Raw genomic sequence first — 24604 nt, 5'->3', positions numbered from 1 at the left:
CCCTACAATGACTCACTTCATCACTTAATGTTCAGGTCAGCTTATGGAAATGGTTAACATTTCTTTTTACATACATTGTACTTCAATAATACCTTACTGCTCATGGCCCTTCAGTGTTCTATATTGTTCTTGAAGTTCCTTAAACAAGGAACATTGTATTTTGACAATTTTATTATACTATTTATTATACTATTGAATTGCTTGACTGTGAAATATAATACAGATAATCTTAGACTGATCAAAGACATGAGTGAGATTTTTTCATCTTCCATTTTACCATCTTGTTTCAGTCCATATAGCATAGTCACTGCCATCTGGCAAGTGCGTTAACTTGTGTATGTTCCATAATGGCATTCTATATATGTTAAACTATATTACAAGCAAATGTATGAAGACAAAAACATTTCATGGACCAGATTTTATTATCTATTCGACTGTTTTATTTTGAAGTTAACGTTTGCAGCAAAATGTAGATCTAGGTTAAAACTGAATGAAAATCTTGAAAACAAAACCATGTTTTTTAAACCTTTTAATTAAATCAATATGTTTATCATCAATAAATAATGACTGATATCATATACATGTATATGAAAGTCAAAACATTTTTAAGCATTAAAATTTCTTAAATTGAAATTATTGTAAAAGATCTTTTGTAAAACACCAATCTTGAATGTTGCACCGAACCTGGCATTTTCAACGAAGTACACAAAGTTTACATTTTGAGTAGATATATTCAAAACTTTTTTTAAGTTTTCTAAGGCACAACTTACGGAAAGCAAATAACAATTCAAATAGTAATATGAAAATCAAAGTGAATTAAATTTTGAACTCAAAAGTTATTTAACAAAATAAATAACTGCTTTTGGACCAGCCGAGTATACCACAAGCCTGCTACTACACGGTACCAACTTTCACAAGTACATGTTTCACATGTACATATGAGAAAACAATCTCAACATGTTTATAAGACCATATAACAATGCATATATCAGGAGTAGAGTATGTCATAGTGGCCAGGTCTGTACAGCAGTGTGATGAAGGGTGCTGAATCCTCCGGGAAGTCGTGGTGGTTGCAGGCAGAGGAGTCGCCGCGATCCATGTACTCCACCCGCACGGGCACACCAAGGCTCGATGTGAGCGCTATAATGTGGATGTGGTCTGACTCTTTACCCATGGGCTCAACCTCCTAAATCGGGACAGAAACTTGTTATTATGACGCATATGCAGAACAGAGTCTAACTAGAGCCATCATCTTAAAGCTGCACTCTCAAAGATTAAACATGTTAACAACTTGTTTATTTTCTGTCTTAGAAGGAGCCAATTTTTGAAAAATGCATGGAAACCAGTGATATACATTGTAAGACTGCTGACAAAAAATCATCACAAATTTTCATATGTATGTTCAAAAATAGATGTTTTAACATTTATCTTTAAGTGTTAGTAAAGCTTTTAGCCATAAAACTAAGTTTTAAACATAAATATGAAAAACTGCAATCTGACATTTTGACAGCAGTCTTACATCACAGATTTTTCAGCAAAAAATGACTCATTCCTTGACAAATATAATAAATATGTCTAAACAGTAAATCTGTGAGAGTGCAGATTTTATTGAATTTTCATTAATTGTTGTTGTTTTCCTTAAAATCAATAAAATACATTATCCTTTTCTTCTTCATGTGTATAGGCAAAACATCATATACATGTATCCAAATTGGTGCTATGAATGAACAAACATTTATTTTTCAAATTTATTCTTATTATCAAAATATTAAACAAAAAAGTTGTTAAAATAAACAACTATTATTTTCATCCCAAATTTGTTATGGAACTAGATTTTCCAATGTTTACTGATTCAATGGTTGCTTATGGTTTTCCATTTAAGTTTGATTATCAAATACTAATGAAAACTCATAATTATGTATGGTGAATCAGCTTTTATTGTTTAAAAAACATCAAAGCTTGTCTAGTGACACAATAAATCATTGAGTAAGAAATGTGTTGAAACACAAGATGTTTGGCCCAAAGTTAATATTTGCTGAAAATGAGTCAATAACATATTCTTTTAATTGAGTTTATTCGGAGTGCAACAATATTTTTTTTTCAAAAAAAGAAAGGCTTCCTATATTTGGCTTATGTCCTTTGATGTGGCACAAAAACTTCCATAATTTAGGACATCCTTAAGTACAGGCATATCATACATGTCACCACAGGTAGAAACAACTTCATTAGATCTTACCTGGCCACAGAACTCCTTCATGGTTCTGTCTCCCTCCAGGAAACTGCCGTAGAAATCCGCCTCTTTCTGCAGGTACCCCGACACCATAAGTCTGCAATGTTAGCGAAACATTTATATAAGCTATTTAACATACCTAATAAATGATATATTTTCATTCTAACTATCACATCATTCACACTGCAGTTAAATCTGAAAATTATCAACCATGTTTTTCTTCAATCTTTATTATTGCACCAGAAATCAAATGAAGTTACTCAACTGGAACCTGAAAAAACAGCCAAAATTGATCATCTTTAAAGATTTATTGTTTTTTAATGCCGGATGGTATCAAACCACTTTAATATTTTTAGTAGAGTAAATTTACTAAATCATTAAGAAGAAACACCCACAAATTGATCAACTTTAAGACACTGGCCAGATGGTACCAAACTAGATGGTACCAAACTGCTATATTATTAAAGATGCAATCTTACTCCCAAATAAGATTAACCACAATTGACAGTATTGTTTTAATATTCCAAAAAGGATGAATAAATGCCGAACACAATAGTTCTTATGAAGGATACGGAGCTTAATTTGAAAGAAATGAGCATAAAACAGGGTATTTATACCTTATGAGACAATGGTAGACCACAGTCAATCTTATAGAATTCACCAATTATTAATATTTTTGTGCTTTCTGCTATTAAATAAAAGTTTACAATCTTGTTATCAGTAATTGATATTTTCCATCAATGCATTATTTAGTAAATAGTTAAAGGTCAAAATTGATGTTTGTTATACATGTGTATGTATTGATTTTGAATAAGAGTGTCACTTTAAATATATTGCTTCCTACTTTGAGCCACACAAAATTGATTGGTAAGTCTCAGGTTCCCATTTCGAACACTTCCTTGCTGGTTGAAGGAAAACAACCTACACCATTTTTTTCTGGAAAAAAGCTAAGCTATTTTTTTATTATTTTTCAAAACTGTGTTTTTTGTTATATAATAGCTGTAGTTTTTGGGCCAATACCACTATTCTTTTAGTAGTGCTTTTCTAAGGTAAAAGCATTGCAGTATTGGCCCCCGAAAAAGTACAGCTGTTATGGAGTAAAAACACAGTATTTGAAAAGAAATCTAAAATAGCTTAGCTTTCTTCAAAAATAGCTTAAAACTTATTTTACAACAATTGTGAAGGAAGCTATGATAGCTTATAATAAGTCACTCGTTGGCACCATGTTGCGTGAGATTGTGGTCTTGTGTTGTGGGGGAAACTGGAGACCCGGAGAAAACACACTTGTCCGAGCTAGGTGACCACTAACAAAACTCACATGCAAAGTCAAGTAGCTATTTTTGTTGAAAAAGCCCTGCTTTCTGCGGTATTTGTCTGAAAAAGCTCAGCTTTTTGGCTAATTATATTTTTTTTTTAGCTTTTTCAAAAAAATATAGCTTACGTTTTTTTGGCAAAAAAAGAGAGCAGCTTTTAATTAAAAAAAGCCCAGCTAATGGTGGCATTGGCCCAAAAGCTTTGCTCTCTTATGTGGCTGCAGAATTGTATTAAACAAAAAACGTTTAATAACAACTCGCCAATGCGGCAATGCCGCATTAAAGCCGGATTTTTTATTTGATGATTCAATTTTGCAAACCTGGGATTTGAGCTAGTGACCTAGTATTTTTAACCAAAAAGACCCATATTTATACTTACAGGTATCGGAGATATTGTTCATACAAATAACCTGATCAACATAAAAATTTCAATTGTGTGAGGAAAAATGAACATTTAATAAATACATCAGCTTTTCCAATAAGATCTGTCCCAGAGACCTAGTTTTTGACCCTAGATGACACACTTTATCATCTAAGATTTCATGTAAAAGATATGAAATTCATGATTGGGATGTGTGTTTATGAAATAGCAATTGAATTCAGTTGTTGACTGATACTGATAGGTTTGGTAAGCATTGTGTAGGCATGATTATATGAAATGGTTAACCTTAAATGACCAGGTAAACATTTAAAAGGCAACCCAAGCAGCTTCGTGGACAGTCCAGAAGGTTTCCATGACATCTGTTTTGTGAGGCATATCTGAGACATATATATGGTCCATTTGCAGACAAATATTCTGACCAAGTTTCATAAAGATTTGACAAAAATTGATGAATTTATGACGTGGAAAGATTTTCCTAAGATTTGACCTAGTGACCTAGAATTTGACCTGGGATTACCGATATAAAAAATAAGCAAGATATTATGCAGACAAATATTCTGACCAAGTTTCATCAAGATATGAAAACAATGTTGAAATTATGACGTGGAAATATTTTTCCTAAGATTTGACCTAGTGACCTAGATTTTGACCCGGGTTAGTCCATATCAAAAAAATATGCAAGATATAATGCAGACAAGCATTCTGACCATGTTTCATCAAGATTTGATAAAAATTGTTGAATTTATTACCGTGAAATATTTCTTCTAAAGATTTGACCTAGTGACCTAGTTTTTGATCCATATTCATATATATTTTCCAGATAACATGCGGACAAATAGTCTGACCAATATAAAGTAATATAATATAGAAATCTCTTCTAAATAATTATGATAAGAAACCCTGTTATTGCTGTGTAATGTGAAACAGTGAAATATTTTTATTTATAATTACAAAAAAAATCTTGTTCAGGTGTTCCTAGGGGCAATTATAAAAACATTTAAGAAAGATTGCTTTTTTGTAAATATAATTTATTAAACCTTTGTCCCCACATTTTTCTTTGTGTTCAAGCAACCTTTTTTGCTAAAACTACTTTACATAGACTTTCTTTAAACAGGTCTTTATTAACTTAAATGATAATTACAACATATTTTTAATAGAGAATATCTTCATTATGCCTTTATTGTACAAAAAGAGGGATGGTTCAGTTAATTTTTTAAATCAAAACTACTTTACAGAAACATAACTGATGACTTGATGAATCATCAACTTATCACAAAACATCAATTGTTGATATTATCAAGTTCCAAATCATAGTTCACGTTCACCTGATCTCATAATGATAAAATCATTAAAATACTTCTCTAATGGTGTTTGAATTTGGTGCTTAGTTTTGATTGGTCCTTTAAAATTCTGATAACAATCCGCATAATATATAAAAAAATAATTCAGTTTTCTGTTGATTAAAAGAAATCATTGTTATATTTATTTGTAAAAAAATGCAGTTTTACATGCAGTTGATTATTATCGATTAGGAAAATGAATTATTTTGATAATATTATCAAACTAAAATTTTGATTTACTTGATTGATTGATTCATAATTTATAATCGTTATTTTCTATTGATTGTTTAATTGATTGATTCATTCATTCATTGATTGACTCAAAGATTCATTGATTGATTGGACTTATTGAAGCCATTCTTAGTATAAAAATAATAAGACCAATTTTGAATACTGGACCTGAGAAATGGAACACATTTTTAAAAGACATTCAAGAGGAAAATAATATTAAACAAGCATATTTTTTTAGACACATGCTTTTTCTGTTGTTGTTTTTTACATATCTAATGTTTGTTTTTAATTAAACTGAGTATATAATTAATAATCAAAAGCTGGAAAAGCGAATTAAAACTTTTCCAAAAATTAACCTTCGTCTTTTTCCCAAAAGCTTAGTCTTTTGTTTGGGAAGCTTCGTCGGAATACTCAGCCAACTTAAATTTTGGATAAGATAAAGCATTTGATGAAAAAGATGAAGATTGATAAAAAAGATGTAGATTAAATGAAGAAGAAGCAGCTTTTCTTAGAGGCAATCTTTTACTAAATAAAAAAGATGCAGCTTGGGCTAAGCTTTAAAAAAAATGCAGCTTTAGCGAACTTTCATAAAAATAAAACACACCTTCATAAACAATAGTGTAGCTTTTAGAGAAAAAACATAGCTTTAGAAAAGCTTTTTTAAAAATGCTCAGCTTTTGCTAACCTTTCTTAAGGACAGGGATGTGCTTGACCTGGCAGTTTAAGGGCTGAAAGGTTCTGGGGTTACTTTAGGCCCCCAATGAGGATCAAATGGGGTGAAGCATCCTGCCACAGAAGCAAAACTGGCATTTCAAAAGCCCTTTTGAGAGCTCACATGACTTCAAAATTTAAGCAACCTAGTGTCATTCAATACTAACAATGAATGAAGTACCAATCAAAAGCAACCTCTTTTTACTCAGCGTAGCTAAAAAAGTGCAGCTTTTTGAAAAAGCATAGCTTGAGCTAAGTTAAAGTTGCGCTTTTCAGGAAGCTGCGCTTATTTTTGGCACAGGTTAAGGTGCTTCAAAACAACAAATCTTATTTTCTTTACAATTAATGCCCTTGACAACTGATTTCACCACTTAAAATCATTTAGCAGGGTTCGACACTAACGGTAGTCCGGTAGTCCGAGACTACCAGATTTTTGGTCGGACTACAAGACATTAAGTCAATAGTCCATCAGACTACTAGATAAAAGTAATTATCACATCAATTAATTGAGCATCAAATCTTTATTACGCTTAAACTTGCGTAAGACGTGATGTCAAAAAGCCGATTATCACCGGTAAACACTCATTGTAAAGCTTGCCGAAGATGGCCGAGCAGTTGACTGTTAATTTCGCGCGCATTTCGTATAGCCTTTTGATCAATGTTCAAACCAGTCTGTAGAATGTCTTTATTTAGAAAGGGAAAAACCATTTTCGCACTCTATGGTGTGTTTTAATCGTCAGACATGTGCACCTCTGCCAATGTCAGCGAGGTAGATTTGAGTCCAAGTGGCAGAATTTCTAAATTCCTTGCATTTTCAGTCAAAAACAATGAAAGATACGATGTAGACAAACACTTGATGGTTGTTACTATTTTTAGATTTTCTGAAAATACGTCATGGTTATTATGGTTTAAGGTATTGCCAAATGTCAGTGTTTATATAAAGCAAACAGAAGGAACATTATGTCTGGCTTATTAAATCTTTTAAACTGGCTTTTAGAAGAGCAGCTGATAAATTAATCATACTGCCAAAACAGGTATAATGCAGTGATAAATTAATCATACTGCCAAAACAGGTATAATGCAGTGTAAGTACAGACGACGACAGAATTGTGTGCGTTAATTTTCGCCCAAAATGTAACATTTTATACATTGAAGCTAGGGCCAATAACTCGTACTCCCATATAAAAAATAATAAATAACACTTTCGGAATTTATTACATCATGTTTTTTAAGCATTATATGACATATTGTTTAGATAAACAAAAAATACTGAATAGTAGGCTGCCAATAATCAAATATTGCTTATCAGTAGGATGTCTGTCATTTGTGCAATAAGTTAGCAACGATCTCGGTCAAGGTGTTTTAGTGTCAAGTGATTTATTGCAACATTTTCCTGAAAGTGACAGATAATGGGGTATTTTAGCATGGTTTTTAGATTTTTAATCTGAGATATTTAAGCATGGTTTTTAGCATTTTTTAGGTTTTAAAATTAAATTTAAAGGCCAAAAATTGTTTTAAAGAATGTGAAAATTTTAAGATTGAGACAGATAAAACAAGAGATGTTTGTCAAACATTATGCCCCCCTGAGCGCCATGTTATCAGGATTATATGGACAATTGAATGAAATATGCATGGACCGAAATGACAGCTGATTTGTCGCTGACATTGTATGCCGTTGAGGCAGTTTTAAGATTATGACCATTCAAAGTTTGAGGATTGAGTGTGTTATGACCATGACCTTTGACTCTATGACCTCAAAATCCATAGTAGTCATCAGCTGGTCACCAAAAATCTAAATGTTAAGTTTGAGGGCCATGGGTGCAGGCATTGACAAGTTATCACACAGACAAGCATTTTTCGTTCAAGGTCACTGTAACCTTGACCTTTGACCCAATGACCCCTTAAATCATAAGGGGTCATCTACAGGTCAGACACAACTCCAAGTCAAATTTGAGTGCCATGGGTGCAGGCATTGTCCAATTATCTCTTGAAACATTTTCGCATTCAAGGTCACTGTGAACCTGACCTTTGACCCAATGACTCCTGAAATCAATAAGGGTCATCTCCTGGTCAGGCCCAATTTACATGTCAAGTTTGATGATCATAGATTCAGGCATTGATGAGATATCACTGGGAGAAGATTTGTTAACTTTTTTGCGTTAAATGTTACTGTGACCTTGCCCCCCAAAGTCAAGACGGGTCATCTACTGGTCAGGCCCAACCTTCATGTCAAGTTTGATGACCATAGGTCCAGGAATTGTTGAGTTTGCTTTCAAGGTCACTGTGACCTTGACCTTTGACCCCTTAAATCAATAGGGGTCATCTACTGGTCAGGCCCAACCTCCAAGTCAAGTTTGAGGGCCATGGGCGCAGGCATTGTTGAACTATCACTTGGGCAACCTTTTATCGTTCAAAGTCACTGTTACCTTGACCTTTGGCCCAATGACCCCTAAAATCAATAGGGACCATCTACTGGTCAGGTCCAACCTCCAAGTCAAGTTTGAGGGCCATAGGTGCAAGCATTGTCGAGTAATCACATGGACAACCTTTTACCATTCAAGGTCACTGTGACCTTGACCTTTGGCCCACTGACCCCTAAAATCAATCGGGGCCATCTACTGGTTAGGCCCAACCTCCAAGTCAAGTTTGAGGGCCATGGGTGCAGGCATTGTTGAGTTATTACATGGACAACCTTTTACCATTCAAGGTCACTGTGACCTTGACCTTTGGCCCGATGACCCCCCAAAACAATAGGGGTCATCTACTGGTCAGGCCCAACCTCCAAGTCAATTATGAGGGCCATGGGTGCAGGCATTGTTGAGTTATCACTTGGATAACCTTTTACCATTCAAGGTCACTGTGACCTTGATCTTTGACCCTATGAGCCCCAAAAACAATAGGGGTCAGCTACTGGTCAGGCCCAACCTCCAAGTCAAGAACAAGGGCCAAGGGTGCAGGCATTGTCGAGTTATCACTTGGACATCCTCTTACCATTCAAGGTCACTGTGACCTTGTCCTTTGGCCTGATGACCCCCAAAAACAATAGGGGTCATCTACTGGTCAGGCCCAACTTCAATATCAAGTTTCATGACCATAGGTCTAGGCATTGTTGAGTTATCACTCGGACAAGCTTTAAAATTATTTTACCATTAAAGGTCACTGTGACCTTAACCTTTGACCCGATGAGCCCTAAAATCAATAGGGGTCATCTACTGGTCAGGCCCAACCTTCATGTCAAGTTTGATGACCATACGTCCAGGAATTGTTGAGTTATCACTCGGGACAAGCTTTGGTCTACCGACGGACCGACCTACATACCGACATGCCTGTGCAAAGCAATATACCCCTCTTCTTCGAAGGGGGGCATAAAAACATGACCAATCAAAGGGCTATACTGACAATGTTCTAAGGAGAAGGCTAAGTCTCACAAAACACTGAAGGAATCCGTTGCAGGCTTGCATTTTTTGGACTACCAGAATTTTTGCAGGACTACCCAGATTTCAGATCCAGTAGTCCGAGGGACTACCTTGTGAAAAATGTTAGTGTCTAACCCTGTTTAGAATCATATACATTTGCTGGTCCATACAAAGATAAACTTATTCCTGTCTAACAAATTTCTTGATTTGAATCATTGTTATTTAAAATATTAAGCTCGAGAATATTACATTTCTTGCATAATTTAGATTTTGGTAACTGCCGTACTATCCGATGATGTTCAACACAGATAAGAATCAATTTGGCTTGACCTAATAGCACTAACAACACATTTTCATCTACATATTGTATGTGATCAAAGTGTTTCTGTATAAAAACAAGAATATTTTATCCATTATGTATTCTGAAATTCATTTACTTACCTTAAGTAGACAACAATGTAGTCTGAAAGCCCTTGGTCATTGAATGTTTCTAGAAGCTCTTCTAACGAACACTGCTTCACAACTTTTCCAACAACTTCCATGAACTAAAATAGTAACACTATCTTAATAACATACCAGTAGTCTTATACAGGCAGATCTATGTCTTGGTTCTTTTGAATCTGTGGGGGCATGACAGCTTCAAACTACCAGTATATCTAAGTTCAAAATCCCATGGAAAAACAAAGACATTTTATTTCTAAAGTTTAGAATAAAAGACAAAATTAAAAACATCATGTTCCTGTCTCAAAACATAATAAATGACTCATATGAATGGTTGGAAATTATAATATTTAATGTATGATAAGAAATACACATGTAAGATATGTACACACTGTTTCATGGAAGTCTTCTATGGTGAATTCTGGGAAGCCAAGTGAAACCAGCTCATTCTTACTCTTTCTAGCTACATCTGTAAATCTGCAATGAAATATCATTTTTCATTTAAATAAAAGTAGGAGTAACTTGCATCTGTACTTAAATGAGTACTGTATTTGCATTCACATACCTTTCTTATAAACATATGTTCTACACAACATAATCAACAGTTTTACAACGATACTGCTGGATATGATGTCTGATCCTCAAATGGGGGAAAATTTGGAATATAAAATAAAATTGGAAAACAAAAATCTTTTAAACTACCAGGTACACATATAGCATATAAGCTGCTTGTGGACAGAAACATGATCATCAACACTTCAGTTCAATGTTAAGGGGTTCGTGTCAATTGATTTTGAAATCATTCATATCAATTGCAGACAGAAACTATTTGGAAGAGAAGTGCAAATTGGAGAAGCAATGACAGACTGCTATGTCCCTATAAGTAGAGACAAATCTTAAGTGTGTGATACAAAAGCAGGGAAATTCATAAGAATTTGCTCCAGCCAAAATATAAGTAACAAGAGTGCCAATTGTCACAAAATATGCCCGTCCTTATTTTAGGACACCAAATTGAGAGAGTGGACACTGTAAATACAGTTTTTGGCATTTCAAGGGACATAACTCGGGACAGACAAAGGCAATATGGCTGGTTATCCAATCTAACCGAGATATTCAGTCCGTACACATTGTGACCAAATCTGTGATGATTGGACAAGGGCTTCTAAAGTTATTGATCAGACAAGACTGAGTTTTGGTAAGGGCGATTATTCTTGAGTGACTCTAGCAATATAGCTGGCTAACAAATTTGTCCAAAGTATCTTTCCCATACAATTCTGAATAAATTTGGTGAAGATTGTACAAAAACTTCAAAAGTATTTGATTGGACAAAGCCATTTATTGGTCATTTCTATAATTGAAGGGCAATAAATCTCTATGACTGAAGTGATATGGCTGGTTATGGAACTGGATATTATGCCCATATACATTCTGGCCAAATTTGGTGATAATAGGACAAAGAATGATAAAATTATTGATTGGACAAGACTTTTGGTAATTTTTATAATTGAAGGGTAATAACTCTAGAATGACATAAGGAATATGATTACTTATCAAACTTGTCCGGGATACTACATGTATGTCCATACATAATGACCATATTTAGCAATGATTGGACAAAGGATTCTTAAATAATTGATTGGACAAGACCAATTTAGGTAATTTCTATAATTAAAGGGTGATGATAACTCTTGAGCGACTCAAGCAATATGGCTAGTTATTGTACTTGTCCAAGATATAATTCCCATATACATTCTGACCTAATTTGGTGATGATTGGACAAAGACTTCATTTATTGATCAGCCAACTTTCTGGATGCCGACCACCTGTCCGCCAATATGCTGCAGGTAAAACTATAAAATGTCCCGCTCTATGAACAGGCATATAAAAATAAACAATTTTATTGTTAAAATACTAAAAACAGAATTATGCTTTTGTGCATATTACACTCTGTCTTAGTTACAAGTTTCATTGAAATCCTATCAGTAGTTTTTAAGTTATTCTAAAAATTGATGTTTTATGCAATTTTTTAAAACCGTTAGTAACGGTTTAAGCCATAAAACATCATTTTCGATCAGAAATATGAAAATTACAATCTGATTTTTTGTCAGCAATCTTTTATCATTTGTTTGCAGATATTTACGCAAAAATTTGCTCTTTCCAAGACAAAAAATAACAAAGTTGTAAAAATGGTATATCTGTGAGAGTGCAGCTTTAAACAGTCTCCAGACTAGTTCATGCTATCTCAGATATTTAAATACTCTCAAGTTCACAAATTCAAAAGAATAGTGTAACCAATCAATCAGTTTGTAATACAAGAATCAGTCTGGATTTTCACAACAGACACAAGACTATAATTTGCTTTGATACACTCCATTGTAGCGTCAGAACAACCTAATGGACTATCTATCCGACCACTGTTATCTTTGTAGAAGTATGACTGCAGATGAGCGTTTGGCATTCATGTTTATGCCTGCCTCGGAACTTTTGGATTCTCGCTCTTATAGGGTGGTAAGTAACATCACTTATATAAGAAACCAGACATTCCCTGTACATGACAGAAGTAATTGGTGAATGGCTTTCTATCTTTGGAAGATTGAGATTGTAGTGACCCTCAATGACTGAGATTAGGTGTCATTGATATCAATTTGTAGGTGACCAATACCGAATTAACATCCTCTTCTGGTGCGATGATCTCGGACTCTGGCTTCTTGCAGTACTTCATTTCACCTAAAGTTTTTGTCGAGTCGACTACACTTAACATGAAATGTGTTGATGCACATTGTACACCGTACAATCTTCGCCTGTTAGGCCATTGCAATTCAAACTTGGCAGCATTTGTATAGGCAAATTATGATAGGAGTTGATAGGGTTAAAAATGTCCTTTGTTTGCAAACTTACGTTCTGCACGACTTCCGGTGGTGCTGACAGCATGCTCCCTATTAGACGTCTGCTTATTGCCTGCTGTTTATATTGAGTTTAAGCAGTTTTAGTTTCGGATATATTAATAACTCCTTTCTATCCATTAGTTCTGTTTCCAAATCAAAATGATTTATGATCTTGTTGTTGAGTGTATTGATTGTGTCTGCTTTCTTCTTAAGAACTTTCAGCTATTATTATAACTGACAGTAAACAATGTATAAAAGGCCCAGTACCTGTCAATATCAGATCTGTCTGTAAGCAGTTTTTCCAGACAGGCAAATCCAAACGCTCTAAAAAAGCAGTTCCCATCCCCTCTCGTTTTTCTGACATATTGATACCTGTTTTTTAGATCCTGAAATCAAAATGATTTATCCATGTGTGCTTAAATGAAAAACCTTGCTTACATGCAAACTTTATCATACATTAAAAGGCCCAAAATTAGCAAAATATGCATGATAGAGCTACCTAATTTGATTAATAAGTTAGGTTTGAGGGTTTGAAACATTCATATTGCAATACATGATGTTGCTGAAATACTGACTTAAATGTGCTTAATATATTAAAAACCTGAAGGTGTGGCGCCAGCGCTAGGGTGAGTTTAACTCCTATAAATTTTTGCTAAATTTATAATTTGATTAGGATCTATATTGAGAATGTACAATTAATTATTAACAGCACTGATGAATAGCGAACTTGTTCACTTCGTTGTACATATTTTCAAATTGAATTTGTTTTTCTTTTACAATAAGATGTTGAACAAGCTATTATAGCATCAGAAATAATCATTCTTGTTTGTGCAAGATTTGTGGTCATGTATGCTGTGGAAAAAACTGTTGTGCTTGGAGAAAACCCATTTGTCTCAAGCTTATTGAACACCAACCATATTCAGATTTGGACAATTCTAAACATGGCCAACATGTACATGTAACAAGAGCTGTCCAAAGTGCTCGAATATTCCGCTGCTTTTCAGTGTAAGGATTGAAAAGTTTTGGCGAAACATGCATGGATCATTGTAAAATAAGATTAGAATGATGTCTGCAAAGTCCAATAATAAAGGGCCATTATATGCAAATTACAGTTATCTAACTTGGTTGTTCAAGTGGTTGAGTACCATTGCATAAAGCCTCAATGCAATACATCAAGTAGTTGCTGAGATATTAACCTATGTGTGCTAACATGCAAAACCTTAACCAGAATTTCTAAGTCGCATAATAAAGGGGCAAAAATGATATAATATGCAAGATAGAGTTATCTTACTTGATTAACAAGAGATGTTTGTCAAACATTATGCCCCCCCCCCCTGAGCGCCATGTTGTCAGGATTATATGGACAATTGAATGAAATATGCATGGACCGAAATGACAGCTGATTTGTCACTGACATTGGATGCTGTTGAGGCAGTTTTAAGATTATGACCATTCAAAGTTTGAGGATAGAGTGTGTTATGACCATGACCTTTGACCTCAAAATCCATAGGAGTCATCAGCTGGTCACCAAAAATCTAAATGTCAAGTTTGAGGGCCATGGGTGCAGGCATTGACAAGTGATCACAAAGACAGGCTTTTTTTTCAAGGTCACTATGACCTTGACCTTTGACCTGATGACCCCTAAAATCATAAGGGGTCATCTACAGGTCCAACACAACTCCAAGTCAAGTTTGAGGGCCATGGGTGCAGGTATTGTCGAATTATCACTCGAAACATTTTCGCATTCAAGGTCACTGTGAATTTGACCTTTGACCCAATGACTCCAAAAATCAATAAGGGTCATCTCCTGGTCAGGGCCAACTTTCAAGTTTAGTTTGATGATCATAGGTTCAGGAATTGTTGAGAAGATCTGTTAACTTTTTTGCGTTAAGGGTTACTGTGACCTTGACCTTGGCCCAATGACCCCCAAAGTCGAGAGAGGTCATCTACTGGTCAGGCCCAACCTTCATTTCAAGTTTGATGACCATAGGTCCAGGAATTGTCGAGTTTGCTTTCAATATCTGTTACCTTGATCTTTGACCCCTAAAATCAATAGGGGTCATCTACTGGTCAGGCCCAACCTCCAGGTCAAGTTTGAGGGCCATGGATGCAGGCATTGTTGAGTTATCACTTGGACAACATTTTATCATTCAAGGTCACTGTGACCTTGACCTTTGGCCCAATGACTCCTAAAATCAAAAGGGGCCATTTACTGGTCAGGCCCAACCTCCAAGTCAAGTTTGAGGGCCATGGGTGCAGGCATTGTCCAGTTGTCACTCGGACAACCTTTTACCATTCAAGGTCACTGTGACCTTGACCTTTGGCCCATTGACCCCTAAAATCAATAGGGGCCATCTACTGGTTAGGCCCAACCTCCAAGTCAAGTTTGAGGGCCATGGGTGCAGGCATTGTCGAGTTATCACATGGACAATCTTTTACCATTCAAGGTCACTGTGACCTTGACCTTTGGCCCAATGACCCCCCTACTGGTCAGGCCCAGCCTCCAAGTCGAGTTTGAGGGGCATGTGTGCAGGCATTGTCGAGTTATCACATGGACAATCTTTTACCATTCAAGGTCACTATGACCTTGACCTTTGGCCCAATGACCCCCCAAAACACTAGGGTCATCTACTGGTCAGGCCCAACCTCCAAGTAAAGTTTGATGATCATAGGTCTAGGGATTGTTGAGTTATCACTAGGACAACCTTTTACCATTCAAAACAATGTGACCTTGACCCCGATGACCCCCAAAAACAATAGGGGTCATCTACTGGTCAGGCCCAACCTCCAAGTCAAGTATGAGGGCCATGGGTGCAGGCATTGTCGATTATCACTCGGACAACCTTTTACCATTCAAGGTCACTGTGACCTTGACCTATGGCCTGATGACTCCCAAAAACAATAGGGGTCATCTACTGGTCAGGCCCAACTTCCATATCAAATTTGATGACCATAGGTCTAGGCATTGTTGAGTTATCACTCGGACAAGCTTTAAAATTGTTCTACCATTAAAGGTCACTGTGACCTTGACCTTTGACCCGATGAGCCCTAAAATCAATAGGGGTCATCTACTGGCCAGGCCAAACCTTCAAGTCAAGTTTGATGACCATACGTCCAGGAATTGTTGAGTTATCACTCGGACAAGCTTTGGTCTACCAACGGACCGACTGACCGACATGTGCAAAGCAATATACCCCTCTTCTTCGAAGGGGGGCATAATTAAGAAGGTTGAATGGTTGGGAGCCTGTGTATTAAGTTTAATGCAAAACATGATATATTCGCTGAGGTATTGACTTAAAAGTGCAAAACCTTAACCAGAATTTCTATGTCGAATAAAAAAGGGCCATTATTTGAATTTAATGAAAACTAGAGTTATCTTACACATGTACTTGATTTTAGTACAGTAAACCCCCTCTATTGAGACCACCTATGGGACTTTGAGAAAATGGTCTTAATAGCGGGGTGTTCTCATTACTGAGTTTGTGCGGATAAGGTTAGTGAATTGTCAAGTGGTGGAAATCATTAGATTTCTACATGTACATGTACAGGTATTACTGGGTATACAAATATGGGGCTATTAGCGAATTACTATTCAAGGAGAGAAAATAAATAAAAAGTTATGTCATTTATTAATTTACATAATATTTTTCAAAGAATAACATGTATCAAAACAACACAGTTTCAATGTCCTGTAATTATAATTTTGTTTACATTAAGTCTCCCCGAAAATCCAAACAAAAGCATTTAATCAAACAACAAGAAACGCCGCAATGCGACGAAACCAGGTTTTTAATGATTGACAGAAGAACTTCAGCCTGTGTCTGTTTTTCTATTTTTAGTAACAGTGAACTTGAACCTAGGGACCCCAAATGCAATCCATTGAAAGGTACCAATAAACTCTTCCTTTATACCAAGTTGTGTCAGGATATGTCAACCCTAACTTAAGTTATTCAGTTTCAACTGTTTTTCTATTTTTAGTAACAGTGACCTTGACCTTGAATCTAGGGACCCCAAACGCAATCCCATGAAAGGTATCCATAAACTCATCCTTTATACCTGGTTTGGTCAAGATATGTAGACCCTGACTAAAATTATTCAGTTTCAACTGTTTTTCTATTTTTAGTAACAGTGACCTTGACCTTGAATCTAGGGACCCCAAAATGCAATCCCATGAAAGTATCCATAAACTCTTCCTATAGACCAAGTTTGGTCAAGAAATGTCAACCTTAACTAAAGATATTCAGTTTGAACCATTTTTCTATTTTAAGTAACAGTGACCTTGACCCTAGGGACCCCAAATGCAATCCCATGAAAGGTATCCATAAACTCTTCCTTTAGAACAAGTTTGGTCAAGATATGTCAACCCTAACTAAAGTTATATAGTTTCAACCGTTTTTCTATATTTTAGTAACAGTGACCTTGACCTGGACCTTGACCCTAGGGACCCCAAGCGCAATCCCATGAAAGGTATCTATAAACTCTTCCTGTACACCAAGTTTAGTCAAGATATGTCATCCCGTACTAAAGTTATTTAGTTTCAACCGTTTTTCTATTTTTAGTAACAGTGACCTGGACCTTGACCCTAGGGACCCCAAACACAATCCCATGAAAGGTCTTCATAAACTCTTCCTATAGACCAAGTTTAGTCAAGATATGTCATCCCAAACTAAAGTTATTAAGTTTCAACCATTTTTCTATTTTTAGTAACAGTGACCTTGACCCTAGGGACCCTAAATGCAATCCCATAAAAGGTCTCCATAAACTCTTCCTATTGACCAAGTTTAGTCAAGATATGTCATCCCTAACTAAAGTTATTCAGTTTCAACCGTTTTTCTATTTTTAGTAACAGTGACCTTGACCCTAGGGACCCTAAATGCAATCCCATGAGAGGTTTCCATAAACTCTTCCTATTGACCAAGTTTAGTCAAGATATGTCATCCCTAACTAAAGTTATTCAGTTTCAACCGTTTTTCTATTTTTAGTAACAGTGACATTGACCCTAGGGACCCTAAACGCAATCCCATCAAAGGTCTCCATAAACTCTTCCTATGGACCAAGTTTAGTCAAGATATGTCAACCCTAACTAAAGTTATTCGGTTTCAACCGTTTTTCTATTTTTAGTAACAGTGACCTTGACCTTGACCCTAGGGACCCTAAACGCAATCCCATGAAAGGTACCCATAAACTCTTTCTATAGACCAAGTTTGGTCAAGATATGTCAACCCTTACTAAAGTTATTCAGTTTCATAGGTGAGTTTGACGCCGCCCGACCGAACAACGATGTTTGCCATTCTAATAACCAGGTTTCACATAGTGAAACCTGGTTAAAAACCCATCAAATATCAAACACCTCTGTGTTTTTCACTTTAATCTTGACCTCTATCGTAAAGAGGCTACTTGTTGTTGTAAAGTGGTCAGTGATTATCCTTAAACGTGTTGTAACTTCTTTGTATTACGTGTCAACCGAGGTGTGAACACAAGCAGGTACAGTACCTATCAACAAACTGCCTGCGGTCGCATAAACGGATCAATTTAACATGTGATTAATTAAAAGGGACTGGATTAAGTGGTCGTATTACTGAATAATGGGGCTCTGTTTTTTCGGGGTTTACAACTATTGAATTATAGAGGAAAAAGATTGGGTCTGAAAATAATCGGTCTTATTAGCAGGTTGATCGTAATCGCATACAGGGTTTTTACTGTAGATTGGATGGTTGAGTGTATAAAGTCTCAATGCAATACATCAAGTAGTTGCTGAGATATTAACCTATGTGTGCTTACATAAAAAACATTAGCTAACATTTTTAAGTCAAATAATAAAGGCCTATTATTTGTATTATATTCAAATATTTTAATAAGTGTTATCTAACCTCATTAATTTAGTAAGTTGAAAGTTGGGAATACATATCTTAAGTTTCAATACAATAGATGATGTATTTACTTAGATAATGACTTAAAGGTGGTTACATGCAAAACTTTAACCAAGGTGTGACGACGAAGCGGTGAGTAGAATAGCTCTCCTTATTCTTCGAAAAGTAGAGCTAAAAATGGGATACAAACAAGACCGCTTAACGCAAGTACACAAAGAAGTATCTAGAACAAACCTTTTCTATTTTTTTCCTGTAGATTTCATCCTCTTTTGCATAATCATCACTTAGATTGTCAAAAGTTACTCTATCGCTGATCAAATTCTGGTTCTCTACTATCTGCAACAAAGAAATGGCATAACTTTAATAACAATTTTGAAACTTCATTGCATTAATTAATACACTCACTAGTAAAATGAAAAGATAAACAACATTACCAGCATGAGCAAATACACTGTTGACATCAGTTGAGCAATCAGTTGAAAAATAATAAATAATCATGCCAAAATGACAACTGGGCTGATGTCTTAAATAACTTACATGTATATACTTAGCACACTATTTTCATTTTTGTAGATTGAAAGTGTGCACAAACTCCTTTTATAGAGTTAAGAACATTTAAAGATTATCACTATAAAATATTTCTTGTTTTGTTAATTCAGTTATGCACCAGTCAATTGTAACCAAGCCCCACCCCCCCCCCCCACCACCCCGGTCCGTGGTTACAATTGACTGGTGCATTATGCTTTAGATTTTTTTGAAAACTTTGGCCACAGTTATCATCTTCAAAGACTTATTTGTTAAACTAAGTTGTTTAAAGCTGGTAAATCCCAAACCTCCTTTTCCATTGCCCGCATTTGTGCCATTGTAGCCTCATCATAGTTCTTTGCTGCAATGCAGAAAATGCCAAATGTGTATAACTATGTACAACTTCAAAAAGATTAATCTTCTTAAAATCTTGAAAGATAATACCAGCAATATTCTCCCAGTTAAAATGAAGATGTCATTCACATTTGCAGAGAGCAATGCTCAAAAACAAACAAGTTAATATTAAAGTCTAAAATTATGAATTATTATACAGGTAGTCTCTTGAACTTGGCAAAAGATTGATAAATTAATAGTTTTCATTTTATTCGCTCAAATCAAATTTTTGGATGAATACGCCCAGATCCATACACTAGTGCTTGGCATGGACATTTTTAACAAGCCATGTTACAACATGTATAAAATACTCTGATGTTTATGTAAGTTGTTTTACATCCCTAATAAAATCAAGAATTTGAGAAAGCCTGAAATGCATTTACCAGTGCACGGCTTGCAGAATGTACTTATTTCGACCACTGCCCACATTAACATTGTGTATTCAAAACCTTTATGCATCTTGCATTTGTGGAATATTGGTCCTGATTTTTATGGTATCTGAAGCTTTGTCAAAATTATAATTGACATCAGACTCTACTTCTTTAAGAATAAACATGGAGATAAAAATAATATTAATACCCTGTGTTTTAAAGCATTTAATGCTTGTTTTGTGCAAATCTTTGCACTTACATGGTAAAATATGAATGTAAACCTTTATCATCTATTTCAAACATAAAATACTTTTCTAAATACAATTTCAATACTTTTCAAAACCCCGGTTTTTGCACAAACCCGTTTAGACGTTAGGGATTGGAAGAATCCAATATAACACGTGTTTTATTTTATACCAGACCTCGTAAATACAATCATAACAACTCGGCCATGGCCAAAGTGTTCTGATTATTGTGAACCGCAGCCTTGTGGTGCCCTCCATGTATATATCGTTATGTTTTGAAAGTATGAAATGAAGAAAAACACATCAAACTCATAATAATGTGTTGGATATTTATTTTTTTATGTACAGAACTAATATAAAATAACATTATCTGGTAATATTTCTTGTTTTTATGATATTTTATAGACCCAATATGCTTTAACCCAGAATCCCAATTGGAATAACTACCCACTTTTGGTACAAAACAATTTGTACCTGAAGGATTTGCCATATCAAAAATCGTAAAAAATCTGTCAACGTATAATTATTTGGACTATGTTACAAAAAGCAGTAATTTATATAATAAAGATACATTTTGAAGTAGCTTTCCATTTTTTCTCATTACTGTGATGAAGTTTTTAAATTCCGAATTTAATCATGCCTTCTATTCAAAGTAAACCTGGGAGGAAAAGTGTGCCCGGTGTGGGGCTCGAACCCACAACCGCCGGAACACTAGCACGGCGCTCTAACCAACTGAGCCGGGCGGCTGGTTCTAACCACACCCACTACACTTCTTCATTGTTTATAATTTATGCGTAAGTGGAGCGAACTTGATATGGTACGAACTTGAAGGGTACAAGATGGAATGCCATAATGCAATAACAATAACACTTTTAAATAAAGCAGGATCTAAATAAAGTACTTATTTCACACTTAATTATATGTTTTCGAACTGATCCCTAATAAAAGTTTCCATTTGAAATAAAAAGCTTACTCGGATCAAATACAAACTCCTCAGCCATGTTTACCCGGAAGTAAGTTGTGCGCAAGTCAAAAATGACGTCATAAAACGTCGTCTGAATTAAGAAGAATGTAAAAATGAAACCGAGAAATATGCAAATTGTGCCAAGATGACTGCAGTTCCTGACGTCCAGAGTACTCGTTTATTTATTTTTTCTTATGATTGTCAAAATTGCACTCTGTAGGCTAAATTCTCGTCATAATGAGCGAGTTATGCATATAAATGTAACAGGGACGGCTTCAGGATTTGACGTTGGTGTGGGCGTAGTCTACGTAAAAGGCCGTCAGCGAGTCTTTTTACGATTGCTTTTACTTTGTCAGACTCAAGACAGGTTACAGGGATATATAAGAAATGTATAAATAATATATATTCAGTATTGTAGCTAGAGTGGGCGTTACTTTTGGGCATAAGCATTTATCCTGAGCCCCTCCCTTAGAAACGAACATTTATATAACAGTTTATAGTGACAGGAACATATTTAAAAAATAAAGACTGAAATGATGCCCCCGCCCCCTTGATCAGCTAGTGTATAAGAATGAGATATGCATATCATTGTTGGGATTAATAAGATAAGCTTAAGGCCTAGATTAAGCCTTCTATTAGTGCCCCTCCCCCCCCCCCCCCCAATCTGTGTACAGTAAACAACCTACGTGTATTGATCTTAATCTAATTGCCTTGTGCCCTCCTATATCTTATATCTTGCCCCTACTGTGGCACCAGTGCAATCAGCAGGAGATGCACAACAGGTGATTGTCATGCCAAGCATTCCTTAAACTAGGCCTTTAGACTAATATTTATATGCAACTATTCTGGAACATACATGCCAAAGCCCACTGGGTTGGGGAGGCCTTACAATTCCTATTCATCAACTCTTCTCCTTGTAGGGGAAGAATATCCCATGGAATTTTCAAAAGAACAACAACAATAGAAATAAATTCATTTATAAAAACCCTAAAATTTGGTATATTTTAGAAAAGATAAAATTATGTTTGTGAAAGAACTGTTATAATATCAGTCAGCATCCCCCTTTTTAAAAATATATTTAAAAAAGTAATTCAAACATTGGATGAATTTTTGATAATTGGAGAAAATGTAGACTATATTGCTTTGGGAATGGGGCCAATAATTGGCCCCTGCAAAAGTGAAAAAAAAACAGAATTAGTTTCTTAAATGAACAAGATCCAGGGATCTCAAAATGTTTGAGTTCAACAGGCCAAATTGAATTTGTAACAGGCTTTCTAGAGGGGTCCGGGGTCATGCCCCCCCCCCCCCCCCCTCCAATGCAATTTTCTACATTCTGAGCCATTTAGGGAACTGTTTTTCTAGGAGTTTTGAAGTGAACAACAATGCAAAATTTCGATAAAAATACTGTTTTGTACATAAGTTCACATACAATATACAGAAATGTCATACATAGCATAAATTCAGAGAAAAACCTTGACAATTCACTGTCAGTGTCTGTATCATCACTGACTAAGCCGTTTTGGATTGAAAATAGAAAAAAGAACACATTTCAGACCGATTTTTTAAACCATTTCCTTTTCCTGAAGTTTCCTGCAAACAAATCAAAATAAGAAACGATCGAATATATAAACTAAAAAGAGAAATATCACGCTATCTTATGCAACAGGTCTATAATAAATGGATGAATACTCAATGGTATTTAATTATTCATACTTACGAGTGGCTGTTTGTGGCTGAAAAAAGTCATCTACTGTATTTCACCTTAGAGTTCGGACACCTTTAAATAATTATTTTTTTGCTGTCAGAATTCATAGAAAATTACCATTTTTACATTTTATCTACATGTATTTTAAACCTGCCTTCATGTTTGCATTTTACCACTTATTAATTTATCCGTAGTTATCAATGGTCATAAACTTATTTATTACGCCTATAAGTGTAAATCCTTCATCAAATTAATTAAAGTCCCATTAAACACCATTTTATACATGCATTGAAATGAATAAGCACATTCTATCGGCTTCAGATCAAACAGTCACATTGTGTGACGTCACATAACTCACAGTTATACCCTAGAGGATCTTGTGGAGAGCATGGACATTGCTCATAATGCAGAATTAATGTGTCTGAGTGGTGTTTTCGATTGTAACTTAAGTATTTCATTTCAAACTTTAATTCATCACATTAATTAGTAACCTATATCATTGAATGTGTTGACTTTAATATTTATTGATGTTTCAATAATCATAACTGTACGATTATTACTTCTTACAGTCTATATTATAAAGTGTGGTACAAGTTTCAAAGTTTATTGGCAGATCGTTTTTAACAAAATGTCATGCCTTTGTTTTCCTAATCCCTTGATTGCCTTTCTTGTTTCTATAATCCTCAAATAAATATTATACACTTCCTCTTTTTACAGGCAATAAATCGTTTAGGATGGGTTGTAACTAATTAACTAAGAATAGATAATCAGTATTAAATATGTCAGAAAAGAATGTGACCTTATGATTTCTACAACAATTCTAACCAGCCGATTTCTGGTTTTAACTGGTCAAAAAGGCCGGCGGCCGGTTCATTTTGAGAACCCTGAAGATCAGTAGTGCTTTACAAGAAACAATGTCAAGCCCTTTTATACAAGATCCAGAATTAAGCAAGGTACAGGCTTGTACTTATTTCAACAACTGCGAATTGCCTTTTTATTGTAACAAATTGTGCATTACAAATAAAATTGAAGTGAAAGTCTGCATTCTGAAGAATGCCAAAGTTCGAAAGTTTGAGTTTCTGCGACCCGCATACATTATACCATCTTTAGAGTTCTGAGAAAAACAAACATCATTGCTGTGTACCAAAAGGTGGGATGGAGGATGGGGTATTTCAGCCTCAGACAATATTTTTTTGATATGACTCCATAAAAAATCATATGACTTTTTGTGTGTATTTCCATATTTTTTATAAGAACATGACGAAAAAACATAATTAATCATTTGAAATATTATGAAAGAAACACAAACCTTTTTTATTGATCATTCAGTTCCTAGAAATCTGGATGATTTAGAGGATTACTCTAAATTAAAAAAGATGAAACCACATGTGCCTGGAATTGTGATATTTGCGGACCACAACAGACAGCTACCTTGGTCAGTTACCTACCATGCAGTTGTGATGTTTGCTGATATTTCAGGTAAATTACTTTTATATCTGTTTATGCCCCAAAGGGCAGTGTAATTAAAGTACTAAGTCCATTTGTCCGTTTGTCTGTCAATACATAATTTGCGAACACTTGG

At 35.2% G+C, this 24604-nt stretch overlaps 2 protein-coding genes across 2 annotated transcripts in view; one reads left to right on the top strand and one right to left on the bottom strand.

The window, feature by feature from the left end:
* Positions 1-514: 514 nt before the first annotated feature.
* Positions 515-21371, bottom strand: LOC128207133 (ubiquitin thioesterase OTUB1-like). Its single transcript, XM_052909899.1, has 8 exons — positions 21327-21371; positions 19653-19705; positions 19054-19155; positions 13217-13335; positions 10457-10541; positions 10065-10168; positions 2237-2327; positions 515-1186 (listed from the first exon to the last, which is right to left on the bottom strand). The coding sequence occupies exons 1-8, from the start codon at positions 21352-21354 to the stop codon at positions 989-991; spliced, it is 780 nt and encodes a 259-aa protein (XP_052765859.1). The 5' UTR covers positions 21355-21371; the 3' UTR covers positions 515-988.
* A 91-nt stretch (positions 21372-21462) lies between these two features.
* The window catches only part of LOC128208319 (adenylate cyclase type 10-like), a 63636-nt gene continuing 60494 nt past the window's right edge, over positions 21463-24604 (top strand). Inside the window, exons 1-2 of the mRNA XM_052911877.1 lie at positions 21463-21487; positions 24352-24501. Of these exons, the coding sequence (XP_052767837.1) occupies positions 21463-21487; positions 24352-24501 (175 nt within the window). The remainder of the gene's footprint in view (positions 21488-24351; positions 24502-24604) is intronic.

Source organism: Mya arenaria, chromosome 11, assembly GCF_026914265.1.
Source record: "Mya arenaria isolate MELC-2E11 chromosome 11, ASM2691426v1".
NCBI lineage: Eukaryota > Metazoa > Mollusca > Bivalvia > Myida > Myidae > Mya > Mya arenaria.
The sequence above is the reverse complement of the archived record's forward strand: the minus strand, read 5'-3'. Positions and strand labels throughout refer to the sequence as shown.

What these genes read in the sequence shown, in the direction of transcription:
- LOC128207133 (XM_052909899.1), bottom strand. Translation starts at nt 21,354, where the DNA reads ATGGCTGAGGAGTTTGTATTTGATCCGA. An exon ending in ACAGGAAAAAAATAGAAAAG is followed by an intron (nt 13,336 to 19,053) that starts GTTTGTTCTAGA and finishes TTTTGATTTCAG; the next exon opens with GATCTAAAAAACAGGTATCA. An exon ending in TACATTGTTGTCTACTTAAG is followed by an intron (nt 2,328 to 10,064) that starts GTAAGTAAATGA and finishes CTAACATTGCAG; the next exon opens with ACTTATGGTGTCGGGGTACC.